The following is a 20,073-nucleotide window of genomic DNA, read 5'->3' on the forward strand; positions in this document are numbered from 1 at the left end:
GTCTCAAAACCACCTGAGGTATAATCCTAGCTAAAGGAAAGAGAAGAATAATGAAATAGATGTGGGAGGAAATAATTTCACAGAATAAAGTATGCAGTGAGGCTGAGGACACAAAAAGACAGAGATTGACTCTCAGGACTGGAAGAGTCAACTGAATATACACAAATACAATTCCAGGAAGAAGGATTCTTAGCCAACAGATATTTTGAATGTTCTGGGTCTACTGTCAAATTGGAAGCAGAATACTTCATCTATTCAGGTCCCCTTCGTAAGATGCACGCACCAAACTGCCTTTTCTTAAGGTATACAAAGATCTGAGTCACCAAACATCTCTTGTTTCTATTTCTTTGCAAATGAGTCAATCCTCAGCATGTTGCTGACATTATCAGGTTTCTAAGTCTACAAGGCATAATGTAGGGTCTTAATCCATGCGAACGAGATGCTTCTCTACTCTGGGCTAGAAAATGCAAGAAGTTGGAAATTTCAGTTTTCCAAAAGAAAGATACTGGACAGAACAGTTTCATTATCCCTTTTAACGCTACAAAAGGTGTCAAACAACTACTATTATTATCTGTATTGTTCCTACCCTCTTCAGAAAAATAGGTCTCAGTTGTCCAGGACTCTTGAGTTGGATTTGTTTACTAGGTCTTTGGGGGCTGAGCCTCAGCCAGCAGAGCTGGCTGACCTGGAAGGAATAGGGAGATGTTCTGATCCCTTTTATTAATTTCTTCAGAGAAATTTATTCACAAAGACAGGTGGGGAATTTGCATACATTTCTCTTGCTGCTAACATACTATAACATCTGGGAAGGAACAGATGTCTGTATCTTGTGTATCCTGCTAAACACTGTACTCTGTTACACTCTGTTAAATTCATACTCTGTTAAAACCACTTGTTTCTCATGCAAAGGACAAACTGACATACAGTCATGTAAGTGGGATTCAGGCATCATAAATGGGTAGCTCTAGAACAGATCTGCAAACGGAATTATCCAAACGGTACTCCATAACCCAAACCTGGTTAATTCACCAAGATAATAAATGCCAAATTAGAAAAACATTTCAGAGCACATTTTCAGAGACACTGGAGGAAAAATTTCTCCACGCAGATATCAGTGCCAATGTAAACCTCTTTTTCCATTTTAGAATTGCTACCAGTATAACACATATATTTTCTTTACAAACGTGTGTTAGCAGGAGAACATCATACATGCCAAACATAATACTTGGCATATGGCAGACACTCAAATGTTAATTGTTTAGATGAATGGTAAATATGAAGTTAGAATAAAGTTGAATCAAGAAGAAAAAATGATCTAAACATTTCAAATTTTAGGCACAAAGCTAGAATGCACATAAAAATATAATCCTGTAAGCAAAACAGACATTTAAAAAGAATCTTGAAGCAGTACAGCATTTATCAGTCTTATGATTCATATTCCATAATAAAATTCTTACATAATAGGTAAATGAATTCAAGAACTGAAATTCAGATACCTGGACTTCCAATCCAAGGGCAAAATTTCTAGAGTGTTAACTATCTCTCATAAATAAAATTAAAAAATGAGATAAGTGAAGGATACATGTTTTGACCTTGAGATTACACTAAAAATAGAACTTTTTAGGTATTTAAGATGATCATTTAACAAAAGCAGAAGACTGCCTCTTCATTCTGCTTTAAATTGTTAATCACTGTACAAATATTTATGGAGTGCCAGTTATACATCATTAGTGTTCTAGGTGATGAAGATGAAGTAATAAATGAGATTGACAAAGTCTCTGCTTGCAGAGATTTGCTTATATTCAAGAGAGTAAGTTGTGGTTCAAGGAAAGACAATAATCAAGTAAATAAGACAATCGGTATAGTGAAAAGTTCAAAAAGCAAACACAGGGTAGTGGTATAATGGTATGGATTAAGGATTGGCAAACTTGTTCTACAAAGGGTCAAATAGCAAATATTTTATGTTCTGCAGGCCAAGAGGCAAAACAGATAATACTTCATAGATACTTATATAAAAAGAAAGCAAATTTCCACAAAAATCTTGACAAAATTAAAAATATATCAATAATGCAAACCTACAACATGTAAAGATATGTAAACACAGAGGTTTAGGCAACACTGCAAACATCCACTAAAAGGGGACTGGTTAAACAACGCTATCAGATGTTCAAAAAATCGTGGTAGAATACATTCTGATACAGAAAGGTATTTACGGTATATTGCTAAGTGAAATGGGTGAAGTGGAAAAAAATTGTATCATTTGGGGTGAAGGAAACGATACACACATTTTATGTGCTCTGAAATTTCTGGAAGGATGTAGGAGTAAATGAACAATTGTTAATTCTGGAAAGCGGAGACTTTTATATTTTATCCTCTCTCTGCAAATAAAAACTTTAATATATGTTCCTTTACAATTAAAAATTAGTTAAAATACTTGCAATGCAAAAAGAATTTGAAGTTTACTAATATTAACGAAGTCAAATAAAAAGTTTGTGCTATTAAATAAAAAAGAATAAGCAAAAAGTTCCATATGAAGACTCAGAAAAAAAAAATTCAGTTTTAAAATCCTTTTAGCTATACTCTGAATTCTTCTTTTAGGCCTCATCTCACATTAAGTCCAAAAATTCTGAAAACACTTTTCACAAGTTACAGAATAGCATGTATACTCTAATTCTATGAGTATAAAAACATATATATTCAAAGAAAATGACTGAAAGAATACACACCAGTTTACACTGGCAACCTTGTAAGTGTATAGAAAAGTTCTGCTTCCTATTTCATTCAATTCTGTATTATTTGACTTTTAAAAATATACCATAGTCTTCAAGATACAGTAAAAACCAACAGCTGTAGGCAGCAAAAACAAAGCAAAACCATAAAAAAGTCAGCAATCAAAAGCAAACTATTAAACAGTTCTGTAGCTTTGTCCTTACTTTCTAATAACAATTTAAAACATGCAGCAAAAATATAACTGAGATGTAGACTGATAAAAGTTAGTCAAACTTGGCTGATGTCACACATGTACTACAATATACATACGTGATGTACACAGCTAATCTAAAATTCAGTGCTGCCATATATGATTTACAGAGCTGAATTTGGAATTAATTGGTAATAAATATTTTATTCAACATAAATACAAATAGCATGGCAGAAAGCCTTTTGTAAAGTTGCTCATTTGGGGGTTTACAAATATAATTTTAAGTTAAATTCCTATCTTGTATGTGTTCATTTATATTGCTGATATGGACAAAGGCTACATACTGAGCTTTGCAGACTGACCTTCTCTGAATAGATTTTAAAAGGGCATCTTCAGCCCTTTCAACATGTTTTCATTGAGAGAATTATGCAATCAATCTGAAATCAAGTTGAGTAGTACATCCTCTTCAGAGCTAAGAATTTCAGTGCCATGGGGCTTACAGTTTCTGAATTTTAGTAATTCCAACCTCTCTCTTCCTTTCGCACCCCCAGCTAAATCCCCAACTTCTCTCTCTCCTCTCCCTTCTACCCATCCCTTACCCACCCTGCAACCCAGCCACACTTCTAGATACGCCAGTGGCAAAAACACAGCCATAAATCAATAATCATAAGTCAATCTATAAATCATATATCCCTAAATACTTGTCTTACGAAAGTACAGATGCATATTTAGTCTGTGCTTTTGTAGTGCTTAAATATTTTATTTGTGAACATAGTGTAAGAAGTACTGCTGTGGAACACACACACACACACACACAGACACAGAAATAAATTCCCATGCTACCGCATGACAAGCAATGTAAGAGAGACAATGAAAATGTGCTAGAGATTTCTGGAAAAAGAGATACTGATTCTGCATCAGAGGGACCTGGGATTCCCAGATGAGGTAACAACTGAGTTCAGCATTGAGGAATAAGAAACATTTCATGGGATATGCAGGGAGAAAACACCAAAGGTGGCAGACAACATGGGCAAAGAGAGTTCTGAAGGTACATGCCATACTCAGGAAAGACAGAAGAGGTAACAGTGGGGAGAATGGCAGAACAGGAGGCTAGAAAAGGGGTTGATAATTATGCTTTAAAAACTGGATACCAACAGTTATTAAGTTATTGTCTTTAGGCTCCAAACCCATGCTGCCCTGCCACAATGGGGCCGGGACTCTGCAAACCACATTTCTTCTTTGCCAATTGTCTCCCTCTTAGGTTCTGCCAAAAAAAGGGCACCAGAGGTAGACTGCAAGGTTAGAGGAAGAAGAGACTTGCTGCTTTATGTTCTTACTTCTGGGTATTTGGCTCTAGTATCACTCAAGCAACACTCCTTCACCCTGGTAGTGGCATTTTTTTCAAGTGCCAGAAGCTGAATCCAGTTTGCAGTTTCCTGTGATGCCTTCGTGCTTGCTTTTTTACCTTTTTACATAGAACACTTTACTTTATACTTGGTAACAATTTCTGATATTAAACATATGGAGTGGTTTCTATCTCATGACTGAACCCGGAACTAATAGAAATCACTAGAAATTTCTAAGCCAAGTAACGACTCATCGAAACCTTCACTCTAGAAATAACACTGGTAGTCACATAGAGGGTAGGGTGTATCAAAGACAGATTATTGGGTTTAGGAATCTCTCTAAAGAGGGGAAGAAGCAACTGAAATAAAAAGGAAGAAACAATGTGCAGAACAACTTTCTACTGTGTTTTTATGTTATGCCTTACATTTTAAATTTATGTTGCTGTATTAAAACATAAACTTTACTATTACATTTATACTTCCTCCTATCTAATGCTGAGATTTATATAATTGAGTTCTTCCCTTTTCCCACTAGCTGATAGAGATTTAGCGTCAAAACTGGAGCTGAATCACAACTATGCCCATCTTTGTAGAGGTTTTTTTTTTTTTAATGTTATAAGAGCACCTTTTATATTGTTATAAAATTTGGAGAATGGATTGGTTAAAACGTTGAAACCTGAGACTGGAGATATAAGTAGTGGTGAGTTTATGAGAGCTCTCACTTACCACAGCAAGAAATTTGGCTTATAAACTTTTGACAATTTTATCAAGTAGAAATGAGCTTAGCTGCATGTAACAGAAAACTTAACAAAAGATTAAGCAAATGGACACATTTTTGTGGAGGTGTTTTTTTCCCTCCTCTCCTTGGACCCAAGTATATATTTCAGTTTTTAACTGTATGTGTCTTTTACGTAAAGCCATCTCAAATCCACTCAAATGGTGGATATATAAATAATTCTTCAAAGCGTTCCTTTGAAGTTACATAGTTAGATGACAATTTCTGCCTCTGAGCATGAACAGATGCAGAAAAATAAACGATGTCCCACAATGGAAGTCTGAACACCAATGAAAAAGATGATATAGTACTTTAATTAACAATACTGTATATAACAAAAACAACTTTAGCTTCAGGTGGTGGAGAGAAAAATCAGTCTTTCTAGAAAACTACTAACACATTTCTGTACATCACAGAGGAAGGTAAGTCAGACAACTTAGACTAAAATAATCCATCTGTCTTATTCCTTTCCACATTCTGGATAACATGTCTCTTGACCGAGAAGAAGTATCTCTGCTTTCATTCCATTGCTCTGATTAGGGTTACCAACAGATAACGTACTTCTCTTTCATAATGGAAGTACCACCACTCCAGTTTAGACAAAAAGACATAATGTTCTCTTTAGCTTTTTTGCACTAAGTCAAAATATAGAGGTGAGAAAAGAGGACTGCAAGCAAATCCAGTATTTGTTGCACAAGGCTCAACCACCTATTTATCTATCTGGTACCAACATGGCTGAATAAAATAAACAAAAATTACCTGAGGGATTAGAAAAATCCAACATGCTGGTGGTAGGCTGCAGGAGATCGGGGCTGCTGGATGAGAGTGTTCCAGGGATAGGCATTATGGCCAAACTGTGCCTACAGTGTCTCGTTCCCACAATGCTGTCGTCCTGTGATTGGCTCAGGCCTACATCACTTCAAAAGAATGTAATATATCACTTTAAAGTATTTGAGGGGTCTTAACAGTAAACATTTCTGTTCTCTGTGCACTAAGGCATAATAGGACCAATTCAAAGTAATGATTTTAAAATAGTACAGCAATTTAAAAAATAGGACAAGTGTAATAATGAAAATGGCAATAAAGTATTTTTTAACAATTACACTCAAATAAAATTTAACTTACACATCTAGGTAATTCTACTACAGTTGACCCTTGAACAATGCAGACTGAACTAAGCAGGTCCACTTATATATATTTCACGGATATTCCTCAGTAGGAGTAAATACTACAGTACTACATGGTCCGTGGTTGGCTGAATCCACAGATGTGAGGAACCACAGACATGTAGGGCCAACTATAAATTTTACATGAATTAACCCCTGCATTGTTCAAGGGTGGAATGTACATTGTAATGTTTGTATTTCATATTTAGTTTCTGCTGGTTTTGGTAGAGAAAATGAACCTGAGTGGGGAGTCCTTGAGGTCTGCCAGTTTCATTAGACACTAACATATATACACCCAACAATGCACAGGGCTGCAGCAAGGTTCATCCTCTTGACTGAAAAGCTTGGTAACCTTCTAGGCAAAGGATGGAGTTGGGTGTGAACCCAAGCCAAAAATATGGCAGGTTGTAGAAAACAATGGGGCCAGGTTCAACTGACAAAATAAGACAGGTCTTTAAACATATGAGTAACCTGGGAACTGCTCAAACCAGCAAGTACAGAGAAAAGAAAACAGGAAGACGACATAGAAAATTGCAACAAACAACAAGAGCAATATGTGACAAATAGAAAGGAGAAGGAAAAAGAGGACCAAAAATGAAAATAGAAGAAAAAGAATTTTACAGTCTAGTTTATTCTAAGGGTATATTATTTCTTGTGTGATCTCTCAAGTCTAGTTGTTTGGCTGTTCCCTAGATGAGAACATCAAAACCAAAGCAGAAAGCAAGTCATCGAAAGTTAATTGCCTGTAAAAGTTTCAAAAACAAATATCAATTAAATGGACATATTTAAGCAAATATAATATTTTCTTTAAAATATTTTAGAGGTGTTAAATAGGCAATTCTAAAACCATTTAAGAGAAAAAATAACAAATAAATGTAACCCTGTCACTTAAGGGTTAGATATCCCCAAAAGTTCTATAAAACATAGGATAAGCAAAACAATCCTATACAAACATAGGACAGCAATGAAGACTTCCGTCAGCATCAACAACCAAAATACCACTTAGTTCTAAGCATTGGTTTTAACTGGTTAAAACCAATGCTTTAGGTTAATATTAATTCTCATCTATATTTTTTTCAGTGTAGCATTCTACCCAGTATTTGCTACATATACAAACAGTTATCACAGAATACTTACCTATTATCTTGGGATGGATTAATAAGGTCTGAGTGATATGGGATACTTCCTGAATATGTTAGGAGTTAAAAATAGGATGCAGGCAGATTAGGAAACTATGTAAGATGGAGTTTAGAGGACTGTTAAATAAATAGCTAAAGGACTGTTAGGAGCCAGACAAGGATGAGAGCCAGGATAAGACGGAGAGAGAGAAGTCAGGGAGAAGCATGAAGACACGGAAGAAAGCAAAGATAAGTGTGTCAAGAGCAAGCTATGTCAGACAGACCTGGGTTATTAGCTGTGTGACCTCAGGGAAATTCCTTTCTGTTTCTGAACCTTGGTTACCTCCAAAATTGTGAATAATACTATCGATCCCCCAGGACTATGGCAAAGATTAAATTAGGTAATGAAGGTGAGCACTGTGGCACAGAGGAATACAGGATTCCTCCTTTTAAGAAGATAGTAGTACTTTTACTGAAATTAAAATAGAATAATACAGGGACTTCGCTGGTGGCACAGTGGTTAAGAATCTGCCTGCCAATGCAGGCGACACAGCTCCAGCCCTGGTCCAGGAAGATCCCACATTCTGTGGAGCAACTAAGCCCGTGTGCCATAACTACTGAGCATGCATTTTATGATGCAACAGTTGTATAAAAAACAAAACTGACCCAAAACTTCCCTTCTCCCACAAAAATCTTTACAGTCAATAGGAAAATGCCTACATGACTAAGATTGCTGTTACCTACCTAAACAGTTTTGGAGGCAAGATACTAAATCGTGTTTTATCCAAAATTTTCCTGATTTTGTTTCTTCCACCTGAAACAGTATTTGCTTTTATTTTCTTGTTTCCTTTCTCCTGTGATGTCTGTTCAATATCTCCTGGTACATCCTGGATTGAGTGGCGATTACTTTTTTTTTCAGCAATTTTGGGAATATGAGGAACACCAGATTTCTCTTGTTCGGTCCTAGTAAGTAACTCTTTGAACACTGTAGAAATAAATAAATAAAACTGTCATTTCTTTTCTTCTCATTAGAAAGTTTTTATATCCACAACAAATTTTAAAAATAAACATAGTTGCTTTCTATCACTGGGCCTTTCACAGCCTCACCCATTAAAACTTATTTCATTACGAAATTTATACTCACCCTCTATTAATCAGCTATATCCATTTTTCAGCTTTTATACCTGACTGTACTTATGATGTTGTCCAATAGTGATAAAAGAAATTCACTGGGGAAAACAAAAATGAAGCAGGCAGATTGCCAGCATGTTTCAAAAGCCCAAGGTTCCTATTTAAGTAATAAGCAGTATAATATAATTGCTAATCAACCCAGATTTTATAGAAATAGATATTTAGGTTCTATTATTTATATGTTATCCCTCATCATTTGAGATGAGATATAAGTACTGTAAGTCAGGCCCTGTTTTGTAAAATTTAGCCATCAACAAAATGGGAAGAGCTCTGCTGGACCTGCTTTTACCAGAAACAAACAGTACTAAATTTTGTAATATATGACAATTTCCTCAAGGTAACATCTGTGAGCCTTAATTCTGTAGAGTGAAAGCTACTAAGCATTCACTACAGCGGTCTGAAGTAAAAAATCAAGCATTTGTAGATAACTTTCTATCAATCCTAAGTCTAGTGAGTTACTTCATCCTTAAGGAAAGTACAAGCACAGTGGGGCATTTGCCTTTCCAGCAATCGCTTTGCCTAGATCCAGGCAAGCTTATGAAAAGCACAGCTTCTGGGCTTCCCTGGTGGTGCAGTGGTTGAGAGTCTGCCTACCAATGCAGGGGACATGGGTTCGTGCCCCAGTCCAGGAAGATCCCACATGCCGCGGAACGGCTGGGCCCATGAGCCATGGCCGCTGAGCCTGCGCTCCACAACAGGAGAGGTCACAACAGTGAGAGGCCCGTGTAATGCAAAAAAAAAAAAAAAAAAAAAAGAAAAGCACAGTTTCTGTCTTCAAGATAATGGAAATCCTTGCTTGATTAAAATACAGTAAATTATTGTCAGTCATCTTAAAAAATTTCACTTTATTTTAAGCCACGTGGTAAAAATAAAAATGTTTTGAGCTAAAATCAAGATACTCATCCATTCAAAAAATATTTACTGACCTATGAACATGTCAAGCACTACTCTAGATGTTTGCAGATTCCTCCTGTCGTGAAACATAGTCAGTCAAAGATATATGGTATGGAGAGAACATAATGCGAGGAACTAGTTAAGAGAGCAAGAAAGGGAAAATTGTCCTTCATTAAGTCACTGTGTTAAGAAGAGATCAGTAAAGTGAGTTGATTTTAACTAGGAAAAGGGAGAAGAAGGATTAATTCTAGGTAGAGGAAATCTCAAGTTTAAAGTACCTGTGGTAGAAGGAAAAGTCAAGAAAATGAAGATGACTGAAGAATAAGGTAGAGAAAGGGCTTGATAATGCTATGGTAAGGTGTCTGAATTTTCTGTTAAGAGCAACAGGAAATCTCTGGGCAGCAGATATCCCTGGCTGCAGTGTGTATGTAAGGTGACTCAGGAGTGTAAAAAGTAGTTTGTATCTTCACTGGACTTGTGTATATAAGTAAAAATCTGCAGAGCTTGTGATTTGTAGATAAAGAAATGATTGAGTTAAACTAAAAAAAAATAGTGAGGGACAAAAATTAATGTCGGTAAGCAAATATAATTACAATACCATTAAACATCAATATCAGATACAATATATGAACCAAAAATGAAGGTGTCCAAGAATTAATAAAAGAAATGTTTAATAAATTTGACTACACAAAGATTAAAGATTTCTCTCTCTACATATATGTGTGTATATGTATTTACACAAACAACCCAAAACAAATGAACAAACAAGGAAAGTCAAAAGACAACTGGGGAAAAAATTTGCAACCCTTAAGACCAAGAGATACTGTTATTTATTTATAAGGCATTCAAACAAATCAATAAAAGATGAATAACTCAACATAAAAATGGACAAATGAAGACTGTTCATAAAGAAGAAATGTTAGCACATAAAAAAAGTGCTCAACTTCCTTCATTATTAAAGACTGTATATCAGAAACTGTAAAGTTGATTATACCCACTGCAGAGGCATTCTTATACATTGATGAATGAAGCGTACATAGATTGGGGAAACTTTTAGAAAGTAAAACTGCAGTAACTATAAAAGTAATTCCACTGTGAGGAATTTATCTTATAGCTATATCTATATAAACATAAAAGATAAGTACAAAGGATTATTACATCATTGTAAATAGCAAAAACTATAAACAACCTAAAACATCCATCAATATGACATCAGATCAATAGATTATGATAATAGTGTGATGGAATTCGATGCAATAACAATTACACAAGACGTACACCTGTATGAACTGCTGTGGAAAGGTATAGAATATTGTACACAATATGGTCCCACTGGGTGACTTTCTTTAGTATTATAATTTGCAAAACATGCATGTATTACTTTTATTAAACAATTAAAATGTTAATAATAAAATTATCTGAGTGGTGGGATTTTTAAAGATGTTAGAAAGTTGTGAAAAGTAAGAGGAATGGATGAATAAAAACTCAAGCAGGAAGAGGGTAAACTGAGATTGCCAGCTGTTTTCTTCTCTGGGGACATTTGCTAATCTAAATATAAACAGAAGGTGAGGCTCAGGTAGAAGGACTCTACTAGAGGAAAGAGAAGTTTTGATGGCTGCGAGTACTGGCAAGAAAACTGGAATACAGAGAGGCACCAAAGCAGTGTCACTTTTTTTCATGAGATATCTCTATTAGTAAGACAAGGCATGAGGCTGGAAATTTCTTAGAATCTCATGGTACTCAGGAGACAAAGTCACACAACAGGGAGAGACTTCCAGCAAACACACAACAGATTTATCTGCTCGGGGTGGGAGGCTAAAGAGCTAAGCTCAAAACCTCTGAAGGGAAAAACTTAAAAAAAAAGGAGACAGAAAGGTACCAGATTCTGAATCAAGAGATTGGAGGTGGGGTAGGAGGTAGGAGGACAAGGTTGAATAAGCAGAGTGAAATTTCCCACAATCTCTCAGTGGTTAGAGACAAAGTTCCATTAGAGGAGGGGCCTACATCAAGCACATGACAAGTCTCTCAACTTGAAACCCAATGGACACAGTCTAAGTAATTCTGCAACCCAGCCTGACCCAGCTCAATTCTCCTTACCCTATGTGATTAAACAGAGGAAATGGCAAATCCTATCTGTGAGAAAATACTAATTTCACTACTAAGGTTCCTTTATATACAAAGTACAGCATACAATAAAAATTTTAAGACTCACAAAGAAAATAGCCAGAGGGAAAAACAGAATAAAAGATAATCCAAATGTTAGAGTTAACACACAAGGACTTTATAATAACCATTATAAATATATTAAAGAACATAGAGGAAAAGAGATAAAATGGATGAAAAGATGAAGAAAATGATGAAGAAGTGCAACAGAGAACTGGAGAGTCAAGTGAATATTCCAGAACTGAAAAATATCTAAAATTAAATTCAGTGCATGCATTTATCAGTAGACTGGATACAGCAGAAAATAGGATTACTTTCTTAAACACAGGTCATTACAAAATACCCAAACTGAAAGAAGAAAAAAATGGGAAGAATAGAACAGAATGTAAGAGATAGATGGGATGCAAATCTTCTAACATATAAGTAACTGATTTCCCACATGGGAGGGAAAGAAAAAGCGGCAGTAGTAATTAATAATGGCCATGAAATTTTTAAAACTGATAAGCAAACAACAATGCACAAATTCAAATGCTGAGCAAACCCCATACAAAATAAATACAAAGAAAATTGTGACGAATCCTTGTTACAGTTAAAATTACTCTGAGTCGTATTTGCATCCTATGGGAAATGCTGGTACTTTTGTTTAGCCTTCTGCGGATTGTGGTTCCAGTGTTCAATTTTCAAAGTCTCTGCAGTGCTATACAGATCTGTCCACTTTGTACCACCTAGTGGTCAGTCTGGGACCTGAGTAGAGGTCTGCTTGGGCCAGTTCTCAAAGTCTATGATATGCTAAATAGGATCAGATTCACGCACCCACAGGATGGGGGTAAGCCCAGGATTGCATAAACAACTTTATGGGGTTGTTTTCTCCATCTTAATTATCAACCTGGTACTTTCTAGTTCCTTAGGCCTCCTTTTTTGGACCTCTAGAGGGAAACTGTCCACTGCAGTGCCTTAGGAGCCAAGTAGAGGGGGACAGAGAGAGTGGGGAAAAAAAGCAGTGACACTGGCTTTGTTTTCTTGGAGCCACTGCTTCACTAAAGGGTGAGGAACATTTTGTCACTCAATGCCACTGGATTGCTTGGAGACTGGGGCCTGAGAATACGGAGAAAACAAGAGTGAAAAAAAAAAAATCTGTGGGAATTCCCCCTCTGTCTGAGCTTTAGGAGTTTCCTTTCCCATTCCTTAAGTCAGGCTGCTTCAGGGTCCTTCTAGGTCTGCACCATAATATTCACATCCAGGTTTCATGCTGCCTTGAGTCCAGTCCAGGGGATACTGGAGTGAAAAAAAAAAGGTAAATTCACTTCTGGTGGTGGTACTTTGAATTCTCTGAGTTCTCAAATAGATGGATCATGATTTTTGTTTAAGTTTTACTGTTGAGTTCAGTGAGAGATGAAGAATAGCATGTGTTTACTCCATCTTAACCGGAACTAGAATCCTTAATTTGCTTTTTAACTTCAGGGACATAAGGACATATCAAATAGCACCTTAAAGTCTGTGTTTGATATTCTGGAGCTCCTACAGTTCTGTTTCTGTTGGTTCTGGCTTAAAATGATTTTTAAGAGGGCCTCACAATGTTTGATTGTTTGACTCCGTATTTGGAAACTTATTTTTACAAATAATAGGCTGCTGCTAGCACCTTCTAAAGAGGATTTCTATTTTCTTTTGCCAGGTACTGGAGACCTAGGGCCAGGTCAAAACTTGAGGTTCTTCTGAGTTGCCTAGAGTACAGTCCACATTCTCTTCGGAGTTAGATACTTAAGTTCTCAATCAAGAACAAATGTTGTTATGCTAGAGTGTTCTGGCCTTTGGTAGGCTCTACACTACGAACCTTCTCTCAGCAGCTCCTTCTCTCAGCTACGTTCTATGGATGGGAAAATAGCCCTGGGAAAGAAAACATCCTTTGGGGGGGTACAGTCTCAGGATGAGTGGTAAGGGATTTGACACATCCAGAGTTTGTGCTTTTAACAAGTGCAGGATTCCAACTCTTTCACCTTTTCCTGGGAGCCTATTACCAAAAAGTCTCACTCTCAGTTGCTTTTCCTGTACTGGTAAATGCTCCAGGGCAGATATGGCTCCAGTTTACCTCTTTAAGGTCTAACTTGTCTGTTCAATGGCAGGTAGCTCTTCACTAGCCAGCTCCTTTAGTTGTTCTCAGTCAATACTAGAAACAGAAGACAAGTTTTTTAAACTAATTTTGCTCAGATTATAGGTGGTCCTTTGAATTGGGAGTCACATCTTTCTTTCATTCTGGAATGGCCTCTGCCGCTGTTTCCTAAATACTTTCTTCTGCACTTTTTCTTTTAGATCTCTTGGAATAGTGCTCAATTGCATTTTGTCTTTTTTTGCTCTATAAAGTTGATTTTCTCAAGTTACCTATTCCTTCTACTGTATGTTTCTGTCTTTCTACTAAAATATGTCTTTGCATATTTAAAATAACCCCAAGAGGTATTTTTCTCAGTGACTGTCTTTCCTCCAAATATCTTGTTCTTGTTTTAAGGAATGGATTTTTATATCTCTCTGTGCAGAGTTCTAGAAATGGTTTTCTTCTCCTCCTCAAATTAACTATTTTCTCCAAAATCTGTAAGCTCACTTACTAGGTTCTTCACCATCACCCCTCAAAAATCCTGGTTCTCTTATAACTGGTGATCCCTTGCTGTCAGTTCTAATTAACACAAGATGACCAAGTACCTAGTATCATCTAAACAAATCTGTTTTCTGGTCACAGCTTGTCTTTTTGTAGGTGTTCTGACTGTGAATTCCATGCAGGATGACCTAATCGCTCAACTTTGCTTCATGATAATGCCAGAGTTACTGGAACTTTATTCCAGGCACCACATCCAGACTAAAATGCTCCATTTCAACAAATTTTCTACTAATATTTCTATGAGATACTCTTTGGTGTTTTTCGCATGGGGAGAATGTTGGCTGATTACACTCTGGCTGAGGCAAGGAAGGAGGTCTTGAGGGTACGGGCCCCCTTCTGTAGCACCACGTAACTCCCACACTCTGCAACATCCAATCTAGGGTTCTGTTGGGCAATTGCTTCTCACCATCCAAAGAGTTTGGAGGTTGTGGTTTCTCTTCCTCTTGCAGCCTTCAGATCAATTTTGTCTCCCAGGGTCCATGTTGTTAACCACTACATTATACTACCTCTATGTTTTTATACACAACCACATTTGATACTAGTTAGTAATTATTATGTGCCAGGAACAAAAAAATTTAAAGGTACTGATGCTACTTCTCTGGTGGCACACTGGTAAAGAATCCACCTGCCAATGCAGGGGACATGGGTTCGAGCCCTGGTTCGGGAAGATCACACATGCCACAGAGCAACGAAGCCCGTGTGCCACAATTACTGAGCCTGTGCTCTAGAGGCTGCGAGCCACAACTACTGAGCCCGTGTGCCACAACTACTGAAGCCTGCGCACCTAGAGCCTGTGTTTCACAACAAGAGAAGCCACTGCAATGAGAAGCCTGCGCACCGCAATGAAGAGTAGCCCCTGCTCGCTGGAACCAGAGAAATCCCATGCACAGCAATGAAGATCCAAAACAGCCAAAAAATAATAATAAAAAAAAGAACCCTATGAAACAGAGCTGGAGAAACTGAAGAGAGAGACTAAACAATATGCTTTAAGTGTCAGAGCAACCTCTGCTTTCATATTTTTCAAAATCAGAATCCTTTTATTTTAACCCAAAAGTCGATATTTCTAGATACTAGTCCAAAGTCTAGGAAATCCGAAAACTGTTAAGGCTTACTTATTCTATGCTAAACTTATATAATATTTGGAAATTGCCAATAGACTGTTATATGCCAGATTTAGCATGACGTAATTCAGTGAAAGGGACTCAAGTGAAAAACCAAATGTTTCATTTTTCATTATGACTAAGTGCAGGATAAGGAGGAGTCAAAGTGGGGGGAAAACACACACACATGTCCTTTTCCATAGGCACAGTTTTAAAATTCAACTCTTATTCCTCAAATTTCAACCTAAATGATGTAGAGAATTTTTTTCCTTCCTACTTTATAAGGACTCTTAAATTTTCTTTGATAGTTTTTAATTGCTACACTTTTTTTTACTGTTGCCCTTCTCAGAATTTCAGAGAAAATCCTATGAAATCTAATCAAACTAAGTCACAGTCTTCCAAAAGTTGAAAAAAAAAAAAAAAACAAACCCAAATAGTAGATTAAGTTAAAAGTACAAGCTTAGTCCTTGCTTCATTCAAATAGGAACATGATTAAAACATACTATAGGAACAGTAATCAATATTTTTACAAAGAAAGGTATACTGTTATTAAAAATTGGCAATTCACTGATTAATTAATTCAATGTTTTACTCAATTTATTTCCATGAAACAGCTAATCTGGCATTCATATTATTATTTCAGAAAGCTAGCTAAAACATTAGAAGTAGACATTTGCACATTAGCAGGGAGAAAAAAAGCCTACTATGACTTCTCAGTTTCATTCAGATCAATCTAAGTTTCATTCAGTATCTCCAGGCAAAGTACGGTACATAATAGACACTCAGTAGACATTTCATAAATGACTAAATGTAGTTGTACACCTATTTTAAAACTAAGATTTCAAAATAAATACAAATAAAAATTCTAGAATACAGAATACTATATCTCAGCACTAAAGATCCTAAAAATGTTCAAAAAGCTTAGATAGAAACATTTTTTAAGTATTTTTACTATCCTCCCTTTCACTGTAGTGATTCTTTTCTTTTGTATCACCAAACAAAAGGGCTCAGATAGTTTTTGACAACAAAACTCACCAAAAATGTTGGTCTTTACAGTAAGCGCAAGATGAGTATTATTCCTCAAAATTTCAAGGGCCTTCACAAACGTTATATTCTCAAAGTTTTGTCCATTTACTTCCATTATCTTGAGAAAAGTGTTTGAAAAATACAAATTAAGACAAAAACAGTATTAGTTATTTCTGCAATCTTAAGTTTAATGGTGAAAAAATAAAACTTAAATAAAATGCACCTGTGTGTGAACAATGGTTAACTCTGTGAGTAGTGGAATTACTACCTAACTTTTTTTCTCTGTATTGTGGTATTTTCCTAAATCTCTACTATAAACATTTTTTTTTTAAAGTTCACTCCTGGGCTTCCCTGGTGGCGCAGTGGTTGAGAGTCCGCCTGCCGTTGCAGGGGACACGGGTTCGTACCCCGGTCCGGGAAGATCCCACATGCCGCAGAGCGGCTGGGTCTGTGAGCCGTGGCCGCTGAGCCTGCGCGTCTGAAGCCTGTGCTCCGCAACGGGAGAGGCCACAACAGTGAGAGGCCCGCGTACCGCAAAAAAAAAAAAAAAAGCAACAAGCACAATTGTGATGGGGTCTTGCTCCATTTGACACTGCTGATCACTCACATCAGGGCTTCACAAACTTGGCTGCACCTCAGAATCATCAGGAAGCTTATTCAAAAAGTACTAATTCCAAGGAAGAAGGATAAAGAGATAAACACAATGAGAAAAAAAAGGCAGCACAGAGGACAGATCTCAAGGATTGACACAAAGATTTCAAAAGGATAAAAAAGAGTGAGAAACAAAATATTAGGAAAAGAAAAAGAAAAAAAAAGTCACAGAAGTAAAATCCCCAGAGTTCAAAAACGTCTTCAGTCTACATACTGAAATGGATCATCTAGTACCAGGAAAATAAATAAATAGATTTAAAAAAAAAAAAGATCCCATGAAAATTCTGAATTCCAAAGACTTAGAACAAAGACTCTATAAGGATCACTGTGGGGGTTGGTGGTGGTGGTGGTAGTAGGGAGGAGAAGAACCAGAGGTACCTGGAAAAGAAAAATAAAGGATGGTTTGGACTTCTTTTGAGCCACACTAAGTGATGTGATACTTTTCTGTGACTTTAATGTTCTGAGGGAAGAATGACTGTGATAAAAAATTGAACAAAAAAGTATCATCAAGACATGTAAGGACACAAAGTTACAGTACTCATTCACCCTTTTTGAAAAAAGTACTAGAAAAGGTACTAGAAGTATTAGAAGACAATCGTGAGATAAAATAATGGGGACATATGGGCGTAGATGAAGTGGAGGTGATCGATGAAATCAGTATGGCAGGTGCAAATATCTAAATGACTGTTAATAATAAGCTTATGAAACTTAATGCAAATGTCAAAGTACTCTTAAAAGAGAACATCCATAATGTTAAAAAATGACTTATAATCTAGATCTAAAATCTCAGATAATTTCAACCATACTTGGGAGGACTGAGGGAAGAATTAAAAACATGATAAATTTCTCTCCTCTGTCAGGAATGAAACCACTGGATTTTTCTCTTTTTTTTCTTCCTGTGAAGAACGAGATTCTTAAATATGTTTACCAAAAAATACTAGAACAATAAATATAATGACTCCAGGTTCCTTGCTACTAGATATTCTTAATGAGTAGTCTGAGTAAGGTCCAGAAATCTCTATTCTATAAAACTCCCTTATGGGAAGAAGGGAATCATTAAAACATTATATCAGAGTTTCTTTTCTAAAATTACATCATTTTCTAAATTTTAAAATATATTATTACGATATACGTTTTACTTATTATGTGTGAGTTTCTTAACCCCTTGCACTATTAATATTTGGTCTGGATAACTCTGTTGTGGTGGCTGCTTTGTCACGGGGTGTTGTAGGCTCTTTAGCAGTATCCCTGGCCTCTATCCACTAGATGCCAGTAGTAATTCCCAAGTCATGACAATCAAAAATAACTCCAGACATCACCAAATGTCTCCTGGGTGACAAAATTACTGCTGGTTGAGAGCCACTGTCCTGAAGTATAGACCTTTTCATAATGTGAATGCCCTCTTTTTTTTGGCCTCGTGGCATGCGGGATCTTAGTTCCTTGACTAGGGATTGAAACTGTGCCCGCTGCAGTGGAAGCATGGACTCTTACCCACTGAACCACCAGGGAAGTCCCTGTAAATGCCCTCTTAATTTAAAAAAAATGACAGTATGGTTTGGTTAAAAGTAAAATAAAGTCACATTCTAAATGAACGTGTGAACAAACCAAAATTTTTAAGTGGAACAAATTCAGCTTCCCAAGTGATTCAGCTAGATGAGAAACCACTCTTTGGTGTACATGAGAATTATCTAGACTCTTTGGTGTACAGGAGAATTATCTAGAGAGCTTTGTTCAAAATACAGATTTCCAGTCTTCATCTCTGTAGAATGTGATTAATATGATTACTAAGACTGAGGTGGGTCTAGGAATTGTATTTTTTAGTAAAAAGGCTGTCTGTAATCTCACTTTTGAAATATATTGTTCTATAGTTAACTAATGCCTACATGGAGAGAATAAATTCCTATCAACTTACTCCCAGTGTCTCCTTCCTTTTCCTAGTCCCTCAGCCAGCTCACTCTGCTTATGGATGTAGTTCTGTTACCATATGAACATTACTTAAACCAAAACCATCATTTATGGTAATCTTAGGCCACTTAGAGTACAGATAGAAGTGCTTACTCCTTTACAGCATGCAAGGGTAGGGTGCTAATTCTCATATGGATCTTTCTGGAATACTGTGAAGTTGCCAACTGATAGAGGTCCTAATCCTTGGAGGATATGCAGGACCATTCAGGTTGATAGTGGCCAGACTACCATGCTGTTTCTGGATGTACTATATCAAATTTACCATTAAAAGTAACGGATATATGACAAAGACATTTTTAAAATAAACGATTTAAAAAATACTACCTCTAAAAAGAAGCTTAAAAAATACTTCCTAAACTTTACCATGCTTACTTGAAGAAATATCAGATGAGGAAAAAAGTAGCACACCTATTACTTATAAAAAGGCTTTAAGTGGTTGTTATTTACTTACCTGATCACCACGTTTCAGTCCTGCATCAGCAGCTTTGCTACCAGGTTCTACACCTTCAACAAAAATACCAAATGCCTTCTCACTTCCTCCATTTAGGCTGAAATGCAGAGGGGACTCCCGGGAAGCCTTTTGCAGCACAACCTGTCTCCACTTAGCCTTTGCAGCACAGGCAATATTCAATAACCGGAGATGACCATTCATTTTCTAGAAAGTAGAAATGGGTAAGGTATATATAAATGTATATATTTATTCCTATAGGCTTTTATAAATCACCTAAAATTATTAGAATTAGAGCTATATTTAAAATATAGAGGAAATAAAGAACATATAAATAGGGGTAAATAAAACTGAAGGAGGGAAACATTCCACCCTAGAGCACTCTCAAGAATAAGATCTCTTAATATGATTTTTTTTAAAGTTTCTAGAAAAGGTTAGAAAAGATTTCAAAGTGATGTCTCATTTAGAGAGGGATGACAAAAAAAATTTCTTCTTCATTTTCTGAACCTTACTAATACATAATGTTATTACCATCTTGCTTATCTCCTGGCTGTTACATAAAACCAGAATCTTTTTAAACCTTTATTTAAAACCTTAAAGGACTTGAACCACCTTCCCAACATTGTCTAACATTCAAAGACACATTCAAGTCTCCATCTCTTC

The 20,073-nt window shown here is 36.4% G+C and overlaps 1 protein-coding gene across 8 annotated transcripts in view; it reads right to left on the bottom strand.

Moving 5' to 3' along the window:
- Positions 1–20,073, bottom strand: part of RAPGEF6 (Rap guanine nucleotide exchange factor 6) — a 217,805-nt gene that overhangs the window by 45,246 nt on the left and 152,486 nt on the right. For all 8 annotated transcript variants that reach the window (XM_030869701.2, XM_030869700.2, XM_030869706.2 and 5 more), the window contains 4 exons: positions 19,414–19,617; positions 16,356–16,464; positions 8,070–8,310; positions 5,801–5,958 (listed from right to left, as the gene is read on the bottom strand). In XM_030869701.2, coding sequence (XP_030725561.1) covers positions 5,801–5,958; positions 8,070–8,310; positions 16,356–16,464; positions 19,414–19,617 — 712 coding nt within the window. The remainder of the gene's footprint in view (positions 1–5,800; positions 5,959–8,069; positions 8,311–16,355; positions 16,465–19,413; positions 19,618–20,073) is intronic.

The sequence above is a fragment of the Globicephala melas genome, chromosome 3, assembly GCF_963455315.2.
Source record: "Globicephala melas chromosome 3, mGloMel1.2, whole genome shotgun sequence".
NCBI classification, from domain to species: Eukaryota; Metazoa; Chordata; class Mammalia; order Artiodactyla; family Delphinidae; genus Globicephala; species Globicephala melas.